We start from the raw sequence: 19,366 nt of genomic DNA, 5'->3' as shown, positions 1-19,366 counted from the left end.
CGACAAACTACCACTGCGGACGACGACGTAAGTGCCCTAGCGGTAACGAGACAAACTACTGTAGCGTGTAATGATGTAATTGTAACTAGTGTACATGTTGCTCGAATTCGAGCAATTGCAAAGTATTAACGGAGTTATTTAAAAACGAATAACAGTCATATTTACAATGAGTTTAAAAGAGTCAACTCAAAGATCGCCGGTGTGTAACTCAGACCATGTTTATCTTCGTTATTGATAAACCTAAAGCATTCCGGCCGGGTTTCTCCTTCTCAAAATGCCTCGCTGTACAGGCAACACAGGTCATTGATAGAGGGCCAATTGAGAGCGAATAAAAGTTGTTTTGGTGTAGTTAGGGCGCATTTGTAACCTAATAGTTGAGATCGTCCAGGGTCAGGTGCTGACTGTGATAAGTTAAGCCTATTACGCGCCACTGTTTTGTAGCTGCGGTCGTTATCACGATTACGCCTCGTTTCGTTTTCGTCACGTCGGAGGCATAGAAAAAACAACAAATAAACAAATTATAGCTACACAAAAAAAACCTATAAATGCACAAATTTAACTTACAATCATGCTAACACAATCCGTCATATCGACACAAAACAACGATAAGTACAAAAATTTCAGATACAAACACAATAACACGATCCGTCTAGAGCGTTATTTTTACACGAACTCAAATATTCTCAATGCGTTTCATTGAATTCAAAAATAAATAACAACAGCAATTAAATTATACAGCTGATCAAAATTTAAACAATTATGTTCTTCATTAGGATAACAAGGGCCTTTTTCAAAAATGTAAGGCCAGTTTGCAATTCTCACGCTCTTTCCAATGAGACGCCAATTGATAAAATCGGTTAAGACATGGCGGAGGAGTTCAACCGACAAAGTTTCATGAAGCGTATTAATTATATAGATTTAAAGAGGCGTTTAAACAGGAGCTTAGGAACACGTGTTAACAACTAATGTTTCTAAAAAAACCAAGAAACACTTCTTTGGGAATACAAACATTTTACATGTCATGTAAAAAAAGAATAATTTAAAGATTTTAACATGATTTTATAAATACATAAAGATACGATGTTTTGGTTCATCCAGTACATAGTTTGGATCTTTTTGAATATTTTACACTTTATTTTACTAGATGAAATAATGCCAAGAGGTTCTTTTTTGGAAGACAATGTTTAGGTGGTAAATTCCGGTGGGTGGAACCATAGACAAAAAAGAATTAAATTTAAACTGTCAGCCGTGCTGTGGCACAGAAATGTTTTTTGTGGCTGCCGCCATGTGCGGTGTGCGCCAGAACCTATGGTAACCATGGTAACCGCAGCACAGCTGACAGTCTATATTTAATATTTTTTTATTAATGGTGGAACCCTCTTAGATAAAAAAATACTAAAACGAATGCAATATTTTGTATGGTGTTTATTTTACAAAAATATACAAAGAATACCTTAAGACTATATACATGTTTTACTATACTAAACTACTATAATTTGTTATTTTGTGTTATTTTCTTACAGTATCTTTCGGGTAGTATACAGTAATTTCTAAGAACAGTTTTTCTAAAAGAATGCTGTGTATTAAAAATATAATACAAATACTCTTCAATGAATTATTGAAGCAATAGTGAAAACTCAAAAATACTGAAAATTTCTGGTATGAATACTTAACAGTTTACTTCAATTTTTTTATTTTAGGATTTAGAAAGTAAAAAAAAAATTAACCGTGGTACAAAATTATTTTAAAGTTCTGCTGATACATACAGTGAATGAGGTCCTTTCTAATACTATAGATTATTGACAACTATAAGTGACAAACTTCAGTATAAAGTAAAAAATTCAAAATTATTCGCTTACGTTCGTTTCAACACAATGGGCAACAACTATTGTTCAAGTAACAGCCCCAAAATATTTGTTTGCATTTCCTGAGTAAATGTTGTTCAATCTCTTGACAAGGGCTTTTTGACACTTCAATATTACATTATTAGCATTACAAACACAAATAACAATGAAGAATAACTAAGGACAAGATCACAGACCAAACGAAACTACACTGTACATGGCACTGAAGAACAATAGTATGATAAGCATCAACAGCTTCAAGTGATGTATCTGGGAGGAGGGAATGGGTACAATCACTTTGGAAATAAAAATACTTTTTGTCTCATAAAACTTCTGCTTTACTGAACGCAGTAATGATAGATTTGAACTTTTGTGATTTGATCAAATCTTGTTCCTGATGTGAACTTTATTTTATTATCTGTTTACAATGTGTTGGTTAGTTTATCCTTTGTCCTGTACACTACGGAACTGTTTGTAGAGCGTCCCCAGCAAAGCAAGAGGTGAGCCCGTACAGTAAAAGGGTGTACTGTACTGATAAAGTGTAGTTACAAGGATCAGAAACCACGACATCGCTGCCTTGGGTTGGGTCCGAAGTCTGTGGTGATGCCGACTGAGCCATAAACTCATCACCTGAACTATAATAAATGTAAGGTAAATGGTAAAAGTTTTAATCAGACAATTATTCCAGATAAATGAAAATATTCAATAACGCTAGAGGTTGATCTGCAGTGTATGAATTCTTCCCACAACACTCTTGCTTATCTACTGATTTATAGTTAGAGTTTGAATTACTGTAACAAAAACAATAATTGAAAAATCACTGAGACAAAAATTTAGACTGAATGGATTCAGATCTCCAGATTTATACTATGGTTGTCTTCTGTGCTGGACCATGTCTTCTAGCTGTATTTGATGAATACTGAGGTTTTGAAGTTGCACTGCAGCTCCATCATCAGTGGTTAAACCCAATGAATGAAGTGCACTCCACAAATCAAAAGTCAAAGATTATTCATTCTATCCACTCTTCCTCCAACCCCAACCCTTAGCTATACAGTGGCTATTGCACTTCACATCTTTCACACAGTAGTGTATGTTTTCATCACCCTGTGAACCCATCGGACGTAGTTGGGCAGTCTGGTGTAGATACCATATTTGCCCCGCTTGCCACAGCCTTCCCCGAAGCTGGTGATGCCGAAAACCATCCAACGCCCCGCCAAGTGACACAGTAGCGGACCCCCGGAGTCTCCTGCGCAGGAATCCATCCTGCCCCGTCTGTCTCCCGCGCAGAACATGTTGCCCGTGATGTGGTAGTCTTGGTAGACCTTGCGACACTCCTCGTTGGTCACTATGGGCACCTGGGAACAGAAGCTTTTGAAAATGTGTAGTTGTTAAATGGTAAATGTAAGCTGTGACAGTGGGTTTGAGAAATTTATATGTTCTTTCTTTAAATTCCAATTCTGGTTTAGTTTTTTAGACATTCTTTAATAATTATTTTATTTTATTAAGTATAGGAGAGAGTTTTACAAAATTTACAAACAACCACTTTTGTTGAAGAGTTGTACTGTTGTTTAAAAAAATATGATCTATTTTTTTACTTCCCTCATGAAAAATATAACTACATAATGAGCATGGTGAGAGATCAGTACTGTGGCTTTATGTTGAAATCAGACTCCTGGGTAAAATGTGTCCTGGTTATGTTGTCCTTGGTTAATGGGTAAAAAACAATTAGAAACAGAGTTGATGGTTATAAATTTAGCTATAAATCTAACACAATGTTAAAACTCCTCCAATTTTAATTTTCAGGTTGAAATAAATTTGCAAAATAATAAATAGGCTATGTCACTGTATTTAAAAGTGATTTGTGAAGATAAGCAGTTTAAAAAAAGAAAATCAATAGAAAAAAATACCATAAAGCAAATTCCTCGTGTCTTATTCCTACTTATATATACAGTGTGTAAATTAAGTATGGAAACAAATCTGTATTTTTAAAACCGAAATAGATAGAAATATTCTATTTGTGGCAATAATAGTTAACAAAGATTCCGCAATTTTTCACATGAAAAATATTTTTTTACCCCCCTAACAGGGTAGGTCGTAGGGGGTGACTTATTTTTTTCAAATAGCAACCCCTATTGAGTGACCCCTCATTTTGAAGGGTTTGTCAAAAGAAACACAATGACGCAAATCCGAGGTGAATATCTCACTCCTAGCCCAAATGGCGGATATTCCAAAATTTGATTTATTGTACGTGAAAAGCACCAATTTCACAAATAATGGAAAGAAATCTGTATTTTTAAAACCGAAATAGATAGAAATATTCTGTTTGTGGAATTGATTGTTGACATAGGTTCCGCAATTTTTTTAATTAACAATATTTTTTCAACCCCTTTAACAGGGTAGGGGGTGGGAGTGACTTATTTTTTTCAACAACAACCCCTATTGAGTGACCCCTCATTTTGAAGGGTTTGTTAAAAGAAAAAGAATGACGCAAACCCGAGGTAGATATTTCACCCCTAGCCTAAATGGTGGGTAATGAAAAATTTAATTTTTGTAAAAAAAGCCCATTTTGGAATATCCGCCATGTTAGCTAGGAGTGAGATATTCACCTCGGATTTGCGTCATTGTGTTTCTTTTGACAAACCCTTCAAAATGAGGGGTCACTCAATAGGGGTTGCTATTTGAAAAAAATAAGTCACCCCCTACCACCTACCCTGTTAGGGGGGTAAAAAAATATTTTTCATGTGAAAAATTGCGGAATCTTTGTTAACTATTATTGCCACAAATAGAATATTTCTATCTATTTCGGTTTTAAAAATACAGATTTGTTTCCATACTTAATTTACACACTGTATACTGATGAATATACTGACATAATCTATACTTATTTACAAATGATACATACCTGAGCTTCTTGCAGAACATCTGTTCCAAACATATCGGAAGTTCGTCTCTTGCCCCAGCCTATGATCGTGCAGAGACGTCGTGCGGGGAGGGGTTGTCGTGCACGAGGTAAACACGCAATGTTGTGTTGAGGGTCTTGAGTCGCGGGGAACGGCAAGTGTAGCAATGCCAAATCGTTGTCTACTGTGTCCATGTTGTAATCGGGGTGAGTGACTGCATATTCTACCTGTAATAAGTTAATATTGTTGAAAATGCTGTTAGTAACAGAGAAATATTCTGATGTTTTGGGAAAGTGTAAAATTTTGTGTTTCTTGTCTTGTGATTCTTCTTCATTCTAACCCTAGCAAAAGAATGAAATTCAAGAACCTTTGAATACATCTGCTAAACAATGTTGCAAACAACATTTTGTGAAATAGAGATTTTTAAAGATCATTGATGCCAATTACATTCTATACTGCGTAAGATATTTAACTTTTAAAATAGCCTACAAAGGTTGGCAGCACTTACAAGCGATTGAATGTGCAAGGTCATGGCTGTGTTCGCATCAGCACAGCTAGAAAATTTTTGTGTTTTCTGAAAATATTCATTTTTGTGACTTGCAACGTTGTTTGGTGGAGTTATTCATTTAAAGAACGGATAGGAGATAATATTTACCCTCATTTCAAGTTCCGTGCCATCCCTCTCGGCCAAGTCGTGTTCTCCAAGTCGGACGTACAGTCTCTTCCGAACACAATGGGCCGCTGTCAACACCCACTGGGAGGCTATCAGAGTTCCCCCACAGAAGGCTTCCTACAAACACATGTGATTAGATTTGTTATGTCCCATCTTATCACCCTAGGACATATAGGCTCTGGACCAGGCCCGGAATTGTTTTACGCATTACTTCAGTCAATGACTTAAGGGTTGCGGCATTATCACTTGGATAAAATCGATTCAGCGGTGGGATTTAGATTATATATCTATGGATTTAGTACCCCAACCTCGGAGACTAAAGTCTTTATTGCTCTACTTACCACTAGACCAGCTCTCTCCCTACTGATGTTTGGAATAGATACTAGCTTTGGATATTGATCTTCAGTATCCAATAGTCAATGATACTAGTCAACACACGTAAATTGTGTATTTAACAGGTCCAGCCTCGGCCTTTACACTTCTCCGTAGAGTCTCCAGACACACAGGAGTGAGTGTGTTAAAAGGTAATAAACTGATAGGATAAATGTTGAAAGATGACACCTTTTTCTTGGCAGATCAGCTTCTTCTTTAATCAGTCAAGGACAGCTGGGTCTAGTTTGAAACCATCAAATGGCTATTAAATTTCAAAGAGTTTTAATTGTTCCACGTTTTTATTAATCCTCAGTTTTGTAGAGATGATTACAATATTGCTGCAATATTTTGGTGAAGTATAGTCCTTTTTTCTTTATTGTCTACATATATATGTATAACTAACTTCGCCAAAATTCATGGTTTACTACATTATTGTATTTGTAGAATCGTTCCAAAACTCTATTTCTGAATAGGCGGGTATTCAAAATAGTGGAGTTTGGGATAGCGGGATCCTACTGTAATGGTCTCCAACGTTCAGAGATGAACTATTCATATCACACCATCTTATTGGTTGTCTCTGAAGGCCACCTGACAAAAATCAAGTAACCAATAGGTTACACTTACCTTGAACCTGTTAAGCACAGCGACCTGCCACGGCCAGCTTCCAGGGTATGCGTCTCGCCCTCCTATGATACGCAACATATTGGCTGCATACCCCCTGGTAGTGTTCCGCCCGAAACCACACACCCCTTGGCTGACCCGAGGATTCGCCGATGCTGGCGCAATGCTGTAAGCTCGGCCACCAATGTCGTTTTTGTCACCTTAAAAACATCAAATGCAGCACATGATGGTGACGGCTAGTTTAGGTTTGATTATTATTATTATTTATCAGTATGACTCTGACCAAAAGGGATTCCTTGGTAGTCTGTACAATAGTTGTATGTATAAATGTAGACTTTAGTAAGAAGATAAATTTACAAAAATAAGACCTCTGAATATGCCAGGTGCTGAAATGCACAGGGTGACACAAACATCTTACCTACAAGAATCCAGGCAACAATGAAGGTAAATCTAATAATTCCTCAGTATCACGAATACTTACTGTAGACACTGTTGTCGTCTGTACCCCTCCTCATCATATCCTTGTGTATGGTGTGACATTGAGAACCTTCTTGATAGCAGAATGCTGTTTCCCTTATCACATCCTTTCCACAGACAACAGGTCTCTTGCACCACCTAAACATTTATTACAACATGAACAGCATTTATTTCTATTCCTCTGTTCACATCTATGCAAAACAGGTATGACTACCTAGCTTACTGTACACATAAAAAGCTACCTTACCCCCAGCGTTCATTAAAGTGTTATGTTAAAATTTGTGGTAATCATTTTAAGGCCTTTTATCAAATAAATATATGAACACAAGGCACATCAAAATGAAGCTTAGTGTGTACGTAGATCTGCCAAAAAGAATAGATGCCGTAAAGATGCTTGTGATGATTTATTTAGACTACTGGTTGTCCAGTGTTCAAAAACACAACCAAAAATATGTAATGTACAGACTTCTCTATTTTTACCCCACGCTGTAAATAAAACGTGTACTTGGCATTTCATCCATTAGTTTTGATTTTCTGTTTATATTTCGTTGTTATTTCGTTACCGACATAGCAACCCATAAGGCTCATGTTAATTTTTTAAAATTTTAAACTCATTTTTTTGTACTTATTTATTGCCTATTTTAATTTATAAAGGGATTCTGCACACCTACAGGAAAATATCTTTCTAACAGTATGGGTGGATTCCTGTGATGCATACGAGCTGAGAAAAAAAGTAAGCTACAGCAGGTAAAGAGGCATGTCTAAAACTAAAGTTGGTCAGTAAAATAAATTCAAGTGAAATGTTGAAACACATTTTTAGCACAATTATAAATCTATAATAAGACAACAAGTCAGCTTTGAGCCTATCTGACCTGTATCGCTGGGTAGTACAAGACCTGGTACAAGTTGTCCATCGGCTCCATTTACTGTAAGCTTTCTTGTATTCTCCGCGTAGCGACAACTCGTTGTCCGAACCATCTCCCTCTTCCCCTCGGCCCAGCAGGTCTCCACTGCGGGCTCCGATCTTCTGGACGGACTTACGAGGGCTGTTCACCACCTAGACAGAAACGTTGTTAAAATGTATACAATAGTATTTTGTTTGCACCTATAACCTCAATCTGCCATTCTCTTTTGGATCCTCTTTAGTAGTAAATTATAGACCTATTGCAGCTCTGGTAAAAAATATAACATATGTTTTCTTACGTTTCCCTAAACGTAAACCTCTCCTTACCCTCACACAACACATTGCAGGCACAAAACACACAAGTTCTGAGTCAAATCTGACTTAACATCCCCATTAATTGTTTCAACACAGAATTTAACTTGAAGAAGCACATACTGACAAGTTCTGACAAAAGTATCAGCTTAACCACAGATAAGTGATGAGGTACCGAGTGATAGTGGAGTGGCTGTTCACTATCAGATGTGGCATGTTGTGCTGATGAAAATATACTTGTGACGAGCAAGGAGCCCAAATGTGGAGCACCGTGCAGAAAGTCCTATCAAACAAGGGACATGGTCTTTGTCCACCATGAGTATTGTAGTACATGATAGCAAGGGGGGCAGAGGGGGAACTTTGTCCTAGACACCAGAACTAGTGATAGACACCTCTTAAGTGTGCCATTGAAAGTTTCCTCTGTCCCTTACTTCTAAGTGGTTAAACTTAGTCTTAACAGAGATTTCCAAGGCATCAAACCCATGTTACTCTAATCTAGTGATCTAGTGACTTAAACCTAAATGATCACAACGATTGAACAGTTACCACATGAAAGGGCGGTCTGCGTTTCTTGTGACGATGTTTTCTTCTTCCCCGATTACTTCTGTCACAATATTTTCTTTGGGAATTTGTGTAGATTTTACAAGGTCGCTCTTCCTACAATTTAAACACAGATTAAAATAATGTTTCAACTATAAGCTTCTTTAATTTGAAAATTTACATAACGTAATGGCTCGATTTGAGAAGAACAAACTGAAATCGGTGTTTTAATACCTCATCTCTTTCTAAAGAAATCTAAAAGTTATATGTTTGATTCGTAAAATAATTAATTCCCATATGTTGTCTTTGATGTACTACTCTTTGTTGTATTGAACTGTTATGAATAGGGAGTGGGAATGTCTGGAAAAGAGGAGAAGAGAGTGGAAGGTCGTAACCTTCAATTTAGTTAGGTTGTAGTTTAGATTCTTCAAATATTTGAAAGCACTGCGTAATATAGCAGCATTTCAATTTTTTGTTGTAAGTCCCTCACACTTTTCTTCAACTATTGTCCATACCTATCCATAAACGTCCAGTTTCCCCTCTATAATTCATTTTTAAAGTCTGATAATATGATAGTGCAAGTGGAGTATAGTCTAGTTCTAAAAGATTTACTGTACAGATTAGCTTATAGAAAAAGCCAGAAGATGTATATTCCCAAACAAGTTTTTTGTTATTTAATTTTGTTCCAGGAAAGGCTCAATGCTGAGATTCCGTTTGTAGAATATGTTGATAGATTTTTACTGGACTACTGGTTGACTATAAACACATAGAAGACACAGTACACAATATTTTGTCCCAATATCACGGGGACTTTGAGTGTACGTGTACGAAGAGAGCTGCAACGTTTTATTTGTTAAAGCTAGATAACAATCCAATTCATGAAGTATACCATGAAGGGTCCCAGCATTTTTGTTCCACGATTCCGACTCCAGCTGACGGGTTGTGGGGGGTTATGAGCGAACGGTTGAAATGACCTCTTAACTGTCTTGACAAGTGGTCATTTCAGTAGCCATGGAGCATTGGACGAGAGAACGACGTGCGTTTGCTATAAAAGCATAATAAAAAATCAGGGATAATGTTGTTTGTGCTCAGCGCGCTTTCTGTTTTGAGTTCAGTCTAGCTGCAGGCTCCCGTATCATCAAGGAAATCTATCCTCCTTTGCGTTATTAACTTTGAAGCCACTGCTAGCACGACAGTTACAAAACGATTGCAGAAGTTTTGTAAATGTTTTGCAGATGCTACAAAACGTCATGAATAGATTTCATCTCAGCCTTCAACAATGTGTGTAAAACCAAGGACGCCATTTTTCTGACACTTCAAAAAATATATTTTAAAGGGTAAAACATTAATTTTCAGACATTTACTGAAGATTTATGTTAAAATAATTATCCTTTTTCCTAAATAAATTATCAGTTATTTTTTAAAAATCAAGCCGTTTTACTGCCTCACCCGGTATTAACTCTAACCTACATCACCCAGTATTACCTTGAGTATGACTCCGCTACAATTGGCCCCCGATTTGCAATGTTTGCTCCGATTCTGGGTACAAGAGTGAGGTCTACATTTGGTCCACGGCCCCCATCCTCCATACAACTCCAGGCGGGGCGAGTCATCTGCAAATAACAAACAATCTGTTAAACCATACCAGATCACAAAATTTAGGTTTGAGGGGAAGCGATTCCACCCCCTCCACCTCACCTACCCTAACTTTGAAACAGCTGACAGCTGATCAGCTGATGTAATAATTAGGCTAAAAAGAGGTGGGGGAACCCAGGAAACCTTCCTCTTAGGCCGGGGCCACACGACGCGGATCATCCGCGCGGACGGACCACGCGGATGATCCGCGTGGTGCGACAACACATTGAATCAAATGAGAGTGGCCACACGGGGCGATCCTAAGCCGCCTGGGCGGATTGTCCGCGCCATGTCGCGGATTGTCCGCGCGATCATAAGCCGCGTTGGAGGGGATGACACATGTAGTCTTATGAGAGTGGCCACACGATACGGATTGTCCGCGCGGTTGGAGCTCATTTTCAAGCATTTGTAGTGTTTTTTTTTTTTAGTTTGTGTTTGTGCATTTCGGTTTATAAGTGTAAAATGTTCGATACAGACAAATCAATGGAACTTGTTAAAGATAATGTGGGATTTCTCATGTTGTACATTTCTCATGAGTATATCTTCCTTAGTTATATGCGGTCAAAGCAATTGAAGTAGCTCGTCAAACGATGGTATCTACATGCGATAGTAACAAAAAAGACTCCGAACTATGGTTTCGCATGTGCTTGTAAAAGGTTTGGAACACAAATGGTTTATCGGTTATGAAATGATGGACCCAATGATTTTGGTTTGCCCTAGCTCACCACACGCTTCTAATGCAGAAACTAACATACGTGTTTCTTGCATGACTACAACGAGAACGAGTGAATTAAACCATGTTAGAATCTCAGTACGTAGGCTGGGAAACCTCAACCGGAAGCGCGGACGATCCACCACGTGTGTCACACACCGTGTGCCTTGATATTTTTACTTTTCCACCAATACATCATAGTACCCGTATATTGAGAAAGTATGGTTTTCGTAAACAATTTTGAGTTTGAGTTTTGGGTGTAAATATCTCCCTGTTTTGGTTATGTGTCCCCCTGAACCCAAAAAGTTGTTTTCAAAAAGATGCATGTAAGTGGATGACGGATCTGTACAGAGCTACAGACTACACCTGTGGTCCTGGACTGTGAAATGTGGTATTCGGGCACTACTCATAGTCTTTTTAGAAGTTTTTTGCTTTTTTGAAATTTTAATTTTGTAATGTGATTTTCTTCAAGCTAAAAAAGAAATTACAAAAATATTGGATTTCAAAAAAAAGTGTTAACAATTTGGATTTTAATATATGTTATACCCCTTTTAACTCTAAACAAGATGGCGTAAAAAGTACGGTTCAAAAGCTATAGCAAAACAAATTTAACCAAACGAAACCAAAAATCTACCTCGCATTCTCTGGTTTTACAGTTTGACTGATACCAGCTTGCACCATTTCATCTAACCCTAACCCTAAAGTAAGAAAAATATATATAGTCAACACCAGCACACCCAAACTTTATTAGTCACGAAACAAACATCAAAATAGATGTTAAAATTGGATTTGCAATATTCAAAATCAATGTTCGGACCGTGATAATATTACTGTCGATCATTTTTAATTATTAAAAAGTTATTATAACTTATTACTGTTTGAATGGTTAGTAATACCATCATTTCTATTGTATGCTAGGAACATTCGAACCTTGAAAAACCAGTGATTATAGTCATAGTCAATAATGCAATAAAAACTTTGTTTTCAGCGCCTTCAGTTCAAGCGATACCAAGCCACGCACTGTTGAGAGCTGTGTTGAAGCCAAATCGGCTTTGCAGGCGTACTTTGTCTTTTTAATCCAATTTTCTTCTACCATTGGGTGCAACGATGCCCTCTTTTAAAACAGAAATTCATTTATGAAAATAGAAGACAACACGAACAACAAACTGGAATATCTCTTGACAATTCATCAATGAAAGTTAATTATGAATACTTTCAAACTAATTATAACATCAAGTGATATATTTAGAAGTTGTACTGTAGTTTGTGATGTGGAAAGTGAAAACAAACTTATCTATGGATTAAATTGTAAAAACTAGGTACTTAATTAAATATAGAAGATAACTTTCTGAAAATTTTGTTGACCAACATAACCAATTTAATTGAGTACAGTAGGGTATAATTAAAATTACAGGCTTTAAACAAGTTTTAGAACTCAAAATGGAGATAAAAATAATGATGAAGTACCGTAGCAACTAAACTATGTATATTACCTGTACTGAGGTCCATGCTTAAAGTCTTGTCTGTGGAAGTATCGTTCATAGTCAGATTTCGGAAACTTGTCAAGTCTGAATCCTGAAAATTGCGAAACTTTTACCATACAAACATTATAAATTAACACTAATAAATATACAATTTTAAAACCTATAGGTACCATAACATTTTTATTTTAACTGCTTATTGCTGGGACGGAATGCAAGTAAAAATAATCTTTATTAACTGCCATCTTGGAATAAAAATGACGTGAAACGTGATCACTAACAGAATATAAACAGCATACGATCATCAGTGTATAGAAAATCATCAGAACCCATCAGTTCCCTCAAACATTGTAAATTTGTGGAGCCTGTCCTGGTGGAAGAGTGGACCCTTGGTCTAACTCAGGGCAGGATAGATAAATAAATTATCAATTATCAACTATTTCACTCATTTTAAACGTGAAACGTGATTTCCTTAGAATTTATAATGGAATACATTGTAATTTTCTTCTGTTGTTTGATGGGACGTGAAAAATTTACAATGATCCTTTCCATTTTGTTTTGGATAATTTTGAAAATCAGACATAAATCAGTAACAGACATCAGCTCATTCTACCAGTGCCTCAATCCAACTACGTCAATTGTATTGTAAAACTGCTACACCCAATAGACTGATTAACACGAGTAGACCTCTCATACCATTGTAAATTTTAATGTGCTAGTGTCGACGGAATTTTGTTTCCATTGTCTTGGGGTTAATTGCTTGATGTGTGCTTTACTGTTTGGTTATATAGCTAGCGCAGGAGTTATTGTTTATGATTAGATCGTTTTATTTGATTAAACGAGGTTTTAAAAGACTGAAATAACAAGAAAGAAATTGTACACAATACACGACCTCTCCAGTGCACCGGACAGAAATAACAATAAAATTGGCTTCAGCTGTTCCATAAAGAAAATAGATCTATTAAGGGAGTATGATCAAACATCGTGCTTGTCTTAGCAAGTTAACATTCCTATATTTTTTTAATTGTGGGGTATACCCATTAGGTCCATTTTTTTAAACATAGGCTAGTAAAAGTGGCTACAATCATGCAATTACAAACAAAGTTATGGTTTACCATATATAAGTAAATCTCAGCGACATTCCCTGAGTTTTGTTGTTGTAGTGATGAAAACACAAGCCATATGTCGATACACACGTGGCCCACGCATGGTACAATTTTCAAATCAGCCCAAATCAATATTTAACTGTATACAAAATGAAATTAATACCAAAAGAATCATTCAGGTTAATGTTAGATAATCGAAAAAGTGTCTTAGCGAAAAAACCGGCAAAGACAATACACCGCAAACTCAATTGGGCCTTCCACTATTTCTATCTTTACCTTCAAATTGAAATACCCTATAAATTTCGAGTCCGGTAAACACATTTTGGACGAGTGACGTACCTTATTTTACACCATACTAATAAATCTGTACAAACCCTTATATATTACCACCAACTTATATATTACCACCAACTTATATATTACCACCAACTTATATATTACCACCAACTTAAAGACTAACAATCACTAGTCGTAACCTCTGAGAGGTGCTACTGCATTAGTGTTCCATTGTGTGAGCTTTTCACGTTACACCTTTTATAGATTACTAGCTGTAACCCGCGGGCTTTGCCCCGTTTAACTTCTTCATTTTCAAGATTATCTCGTTCGCATGGCTCATTCACGTCCTGGTTGAAGTTTGTTCGCTACGCTCACTTGCCTTCAGGTTAGCTCGTTCGCTACGCTAACTCGCCTCCAGGTTGAAGTTCGTTCGCTACGCTCACTCACCTTTTCGTTGCAAATTAGCTGTTGTCATAAATGTAAAAGAAATAATAGTGCTGCACCCTGTTGGTAATCCTTGTAACTTTAATGCTATTGAACATCACAGAACATAACCAACTTGTTTAATTGAAACAGCTGTTAAGATTCAATAATTCCATTTCTCATAAGGTTAACATGGGAAACTCCAGAGCCACTGGGGCGGAGCCCGAAAGGATTTTTGAAATAAAAATATGCCTATATGTTAATCGGGAATGTGAGCTATCATCATGCCAAATTTCAGCCCAATCCGACCAGTATTTTTCACGTTCACTTGTCACAAACATACATCCATACATCCATACATCCATACATCTAAACTTTCTCATTTATAATATTAGTAGGATAGTGTTTTGTGATTGGTTATTTTTTGCATGTTGTATCATGACTAGACTGCTATACAGTGCATATTGTTTGACTGCTACCCTCTGTAGTGTATTCCAACTTAGGTTGGCGTTTGTGTATTGTTAGGTGTAATGTGTTAGTTAAGTTTTTTCACCTGAAGACGGGATCAGATTCCAGATCCCGAAACGTTGTGTATTGTTTTTTTTTACAATCATGATGGAAAATGTCCGCAATAAACCTTTGAACAGCATTAAGAGGTTATGTTTTTGTTTATAACCACTCATTGCCAAATACGTAATAAAACCCCATTTGATTAAGCTGGCGGCAAACAGCTGTTTTCTGGACTGTTTCCTTGCGTGGAAAGCTCGTCAAAACAGTGTAGTGTGGCGTAATAGTATATTACGTTACTAGTCCTGAAAATAAGTGTTTACCGGACGAGTGTGGTCGAAGTCGAGTACGGGATTACCATACGAGTCCGGTACACACATTTTGGACGAGTTACGTACGATAGTTTACGCCATACTAATAAATCTGTACAAATCATTATACAGGGTTCATTTGAAAACTTTCCATATCTGTTGTGTGCAAAGGTAAGGCTTTTAACACTTGTTTGTTCTCATTTCCCCCTAATTTGGACATGACAAATCCAATAAAATTATTTTCAATTTCGAAAAATGCCCTAAAAGGGCCCAATTTGGGGGTTAGGGGTGCTTTTTGAGAAATTTTCAAAAGTAAACATGGGTTGTGTGATACATCAATTTAAAGGTCTAATCGCCCCGACTATTTTGGTGCAAAAAAAATGTAATTATCTTTAACCGTATTTACAGGGTGGGTCAAAACGTTTTAAAAAAGGACTTTGAAAAGTACCGTATTACCCGAACTACTGAACAGAACAGCGCCATATTTCTTTCCAAGCTTATTCTTGATCTACTCTTTCAGATAGCTTGTAATAAGGGCATTTTCCATGTTATTTTCTAATTTAAAAAAAATCTCAAATTTGAAGAATAAAAGAAAGCTGAAAACTCAAAATTCTTAAATAGCAAAGTATAACCAATTTCATACCACGTGAAAAGTCCTTTTTTAACAAACATTTTACGTATTTAAGTTTTCTTTCTATCTCTTACCGTTTAAAAATTGCAGAAGAAAAAATGAATTTTCCATTCCATTCCAGATTAACTACAATCACGCACTTCCATAGTCAATTCATAAAGTTATAAGACCTCCTAGAATATTCCAGATCGTTTTAGAAAACAATGAAATATTGAATAAAATTTAATATTTTCATATACACGCATATTGTAGGCCTACGCTGTCGCTGCCTTGTCCAACACCTTTTATTTTCAGTATCCAAACCATTTATATAGGAAGAGGTCATTCAGAGGGAGGTGGTATACACAGGTACACTCACCCTATAAAGAATTTGACTAACGTCTTCTCTGTAAAAATGTCTTGCGTAACGATGTCTATTTGGATGAAGAATTCCGAAAGCTCGACCCGGTCTAGACTAAGTATGCAGTTTGAAAAAACTTGATATTGCTGTAAGATGTTGACTTGAGTGAGATTATTAGGATATAATAGTATTAGTTTTATATTTTAATCATTGATATACTTACTTGTACTCTAAACCGTATTGAACGCTCATAGTCATAGCACTAAGACTTTCATAGCAACTCTCAGTAAATATTTGCAGTAAAATTGAATATTTTAAAAGTAAACATTTGTAGCCAGAGATCAACTAGGTACTCTTTAAAGGTGCGTTACGATTGCAAGGATGGTTTAGTAATGTGTGTATACGAGATGCTGACAGACAAACTAATATGCGTACAATTTATTTTATATTTAATTTTACGATTTATTTATATTTATTTTATGGTTATAAGATTATACGTGGTAGAAAACTGTTTACTTTTTTAATGTAAACCAAATTGCAATTAAGTAAATTAATTTAATTCTGAAATGCTATCCTCATTGAATACAAAACAATTAATTGACAACCTTAATACAAAATTATTATGTTAACTTTTTGCCAATCGTAGAAACCGTTTGATATCGAATCTTATAGAATATTTGGACGGAATTGAATACACACAATAAACTAAATAAAAGGCCAAACTAGGCTAGCTATATTGAGGCAAATCAATTAAATTGCTAAAATAAGCTAATAGGCTAAATCATGTGGGTATACCGTATAAGAAAATACTAAGTCTATTACTCAACTTATTTTTCCCGTAGAGGACGGGGAGAATTCCCATGCTTCCCTCAACGACTTGCGGGTCAGATCTCATGTTTCAAGTGACCCTATTATCTACCTGTCAGACCCCCGGGTCAGTTTGAATGACTCAAAACTACCCTCTGACCGCGGATCAAATCGGAATTTGAGCACACGCCTGGTCTGACGGGTGACGGCAAGGTCTCGTATTGATTATTTGTTTTGTTTATAAGCCAATTATCGGCCTCAGGTAAGAGACACGACTCTCGGCTTTCCAAATCTATATCTATACTATTATATAAAAATCTGATGGTGTCTGTATGTGTATTACTAATAGGTGCAAAACTAAAAGAACCAACTGGGCTTAAATTTTACAAAAATATAGTTACCATACCAAGGACCATTATAGGACTATTCACATTTCGATACTGACCATAGGCTTTGCCCCTTTGGCTTTAAAAGTTCTGAGGTGAACATTTTAAAAGTAAATATTGATTTGTCTCCATGGCTGCGATGAGAACACTAAAAATGTTTGTTTACATTTGCTTTGACATTTAAACGTAAACAAACAAGAAGAACTGCTAAACTGCATATTTCACAATTTCAGACAGCTGATACAATGAAATTAAATATAATATTTCCCATAAGGTAGGTTTATTTTAATCTAACCTTTTATCATGGATTATTTATTCTAAAACTACTGTATGTCAATGATTATAAAAAAAGATTCTATAACCGTTGCTGTATTAACTCCGGCTCTGCTTTGGATTTTTTAAAGTGTCTAAGTTATGAAAATAATGTTATTGGTATGTTTTCATGGAAACAGTATGAAAATTACAATGTATAGATGTTTTGTATGAATTTGGAGGCTACTTAAAAATTCGAACTGCTTAACATGTGTTCGATTAACTTAACATAACTTGCAAATCACATTGTTTTTTATATATATATTTAGGTAAATTGAGTGATTGTGTTTTGCTAAACCTATGCTTAAATTAAACTAAAGAATATCATCAATAACTAAATTGTACGTTGTTGATGTTTGTTTTCTAAAATTTGTTGTATATGTGTAACTATATTTAATTATCAAATTGTAATAATACATACTCTTATTTTATCTTAACATAGTTTTCAGTTCACATGAACTTTATTTGATACATTTATTATTTGTGTTTTGCCACACCACTGATTAAATTTAACCAAGGAAAATATCATAAAACCATTAAGCAGTACACAGTGTTCTTTTTGTTTCTAAAATCAATGAAATATCTGTTACTATGTTTACTTAATGGTAAGTGTGAAAATATAAAGGCAATGGACGATGCAACTGATTAAAAGAACTGGTTTGTATATTAGGTTGTTTGTTGGTATTTTTGTAGAGTAGAATCAGAGATGCAATAAAACATATACTGTATTTGCTATTACATTTTTTAGTCCTTGATGCTTTGATAATCATATTAGTTTTATCTGCTGTCTTTAATGCTAAATTATTTGTTTTAAATTTTTTATAGTACCTATAGATATAGTTTCTTTAATATTTCAAAAGACTGTATTGATAAGGCACAGCAATATTTCTAAAGTTTATAACAGCTGACTTAGTTTTGCTAATGATTTTTTGTGAGTGAAGAAACTGAAGATGGAAAGATTTGTGATTTAATATAAAAAAGAGTGAAATTAAAAAAAAATGTTAGTAGGGTAAAAATGAGAGAGCTAGCACCACCGTGTTATTAAACGGCTGAGAGAACTGGCACGGGGAGAACGTACATGGGTGAGAGAGCTGGCACGGTGAGAGAGCTGGCACACGGTGTCGAAAGTTTCCGTCGGCGTGTCGGGGTGGACGGTTGAGAGAGCTGGCACCGCGGAGGCTGGCACACGGGAAAGGTGTCGGTGGTGTGTCGTGGTGGACGGACGAGAGAGCTGACACCGTGGAGGGTACAGGTGTGACAAGATGTATTATAAATATTTAAATTAACATTTTGATTTTTAAGGTGGTGATGATTAACTCGCAAACGCTTGTCGCTTTTGTCAATTAGTGTTGAGTGTAGATAGTTTTCCAAATGCGTGGAGTAAATAGAGTGTTTAATTGTTAGCCTGATGTAAGGAATAATGGATAAATAATATGTTTATATAGATTAATTTAAAAACGATTATGGTGGAATCGCAAGCGATTTTATGGCATGCGCTCGTATATCATTTAACGTTGAGGTTGTTTCCACAAATATGTGACATATTTTGTTTGGGAATTTGTGTTCGAAACTTATATTTTAAAAACTACCATGTGATTAAAAAAATATATATATAAAATATTAGTTTCATCTGTTTAAAAAATCTTAGGACTGACATATGTTGTATTTTAAAATAAGTTAAACAATTTACAGATTGTATAGTATTTAGATAAGCGCTTAATGGATTTGCATCGTGGCTTATCGTGACGTTGCAGAAAACATGCGATAGTGATAACTGCGAGTGCATCATCAATTCA

The 19,366-nt window shown here is 35.9% G+C and overlaps 1 protein-coding gene across 1 annotated transcript in view; it reads right to left on the bottom strand.

Annotated features, from left to right (window-relative positions):
* Window positions 1–1,455: 1,455 nt before the first annotated feature.
* The window catches only part of LOC128986846 (kallikrein-11-like), a 57,810-nt gene continuing 39,899 nt past the window's right edge, over window positions 1,456–19,366 (bottom strand). Inside the window, exons 3-11 of the mRNA XM_054407403.1 lie at window positions 12,484–12,565; window positions 10,129–10,256; window positions 8,650–8,760; window positions 7,760–7,944; window positions 6,892–7,025; window positions 6,414–6,610; window positions 5,400–5,534; window positions 4,747–4,971; window positions 1,456–3,199 (exon numbers count right to left, since the gene is read on the bottom strand). Coding sequence (XP_054263378.1) covers window positions 2,921–3,199; window positions 4,747–4,971; window positions 5,400–5,534; window positions 6,414–6,610; window positions 6,892–7,025; window positions 7,760–7,944; window positions 8,650–8,760; window positions 10,129–10,256; window positions 12,484–12,565 — 1,476 coding nt within the window. The 3' untranslated portion in view covers window positions 1,456–2,920. The remainder of the gene's footprint in view (window positions 3,200–4,746; window positions 4,972–5,399; window positions 5,535–6,413; window positions 6,611–6,891; window positions 7,026–7,759; window positions 7,945–8,649; window positions 8,761–10,128; window positions 10,257–12,483; window positions 12,566–19,366) is intronic.

This window comes from Macrosteles quadrilineatus, unplaced genomic scaffold, assembly GCF_028750875.1.
Source record: "Macrosteles quadrilineatus isolate MER2022 unplaced genomic scaffold, UCM_ALF_1.0 Scaffold_2__2_contigs__length_208266976, whole genome shotgun sequence".
Taxonomy (NCBI): domain Eukaryota; kingdom Metazoa; phylum Arthropoda; class Insecta; order Hemiptera; family Cicadellidae; genus Macrosteles; species Macrosteles quadrilineatus.
This window is presented reverse-complemented; position numbering and strand designations above follow the sequence as displayed.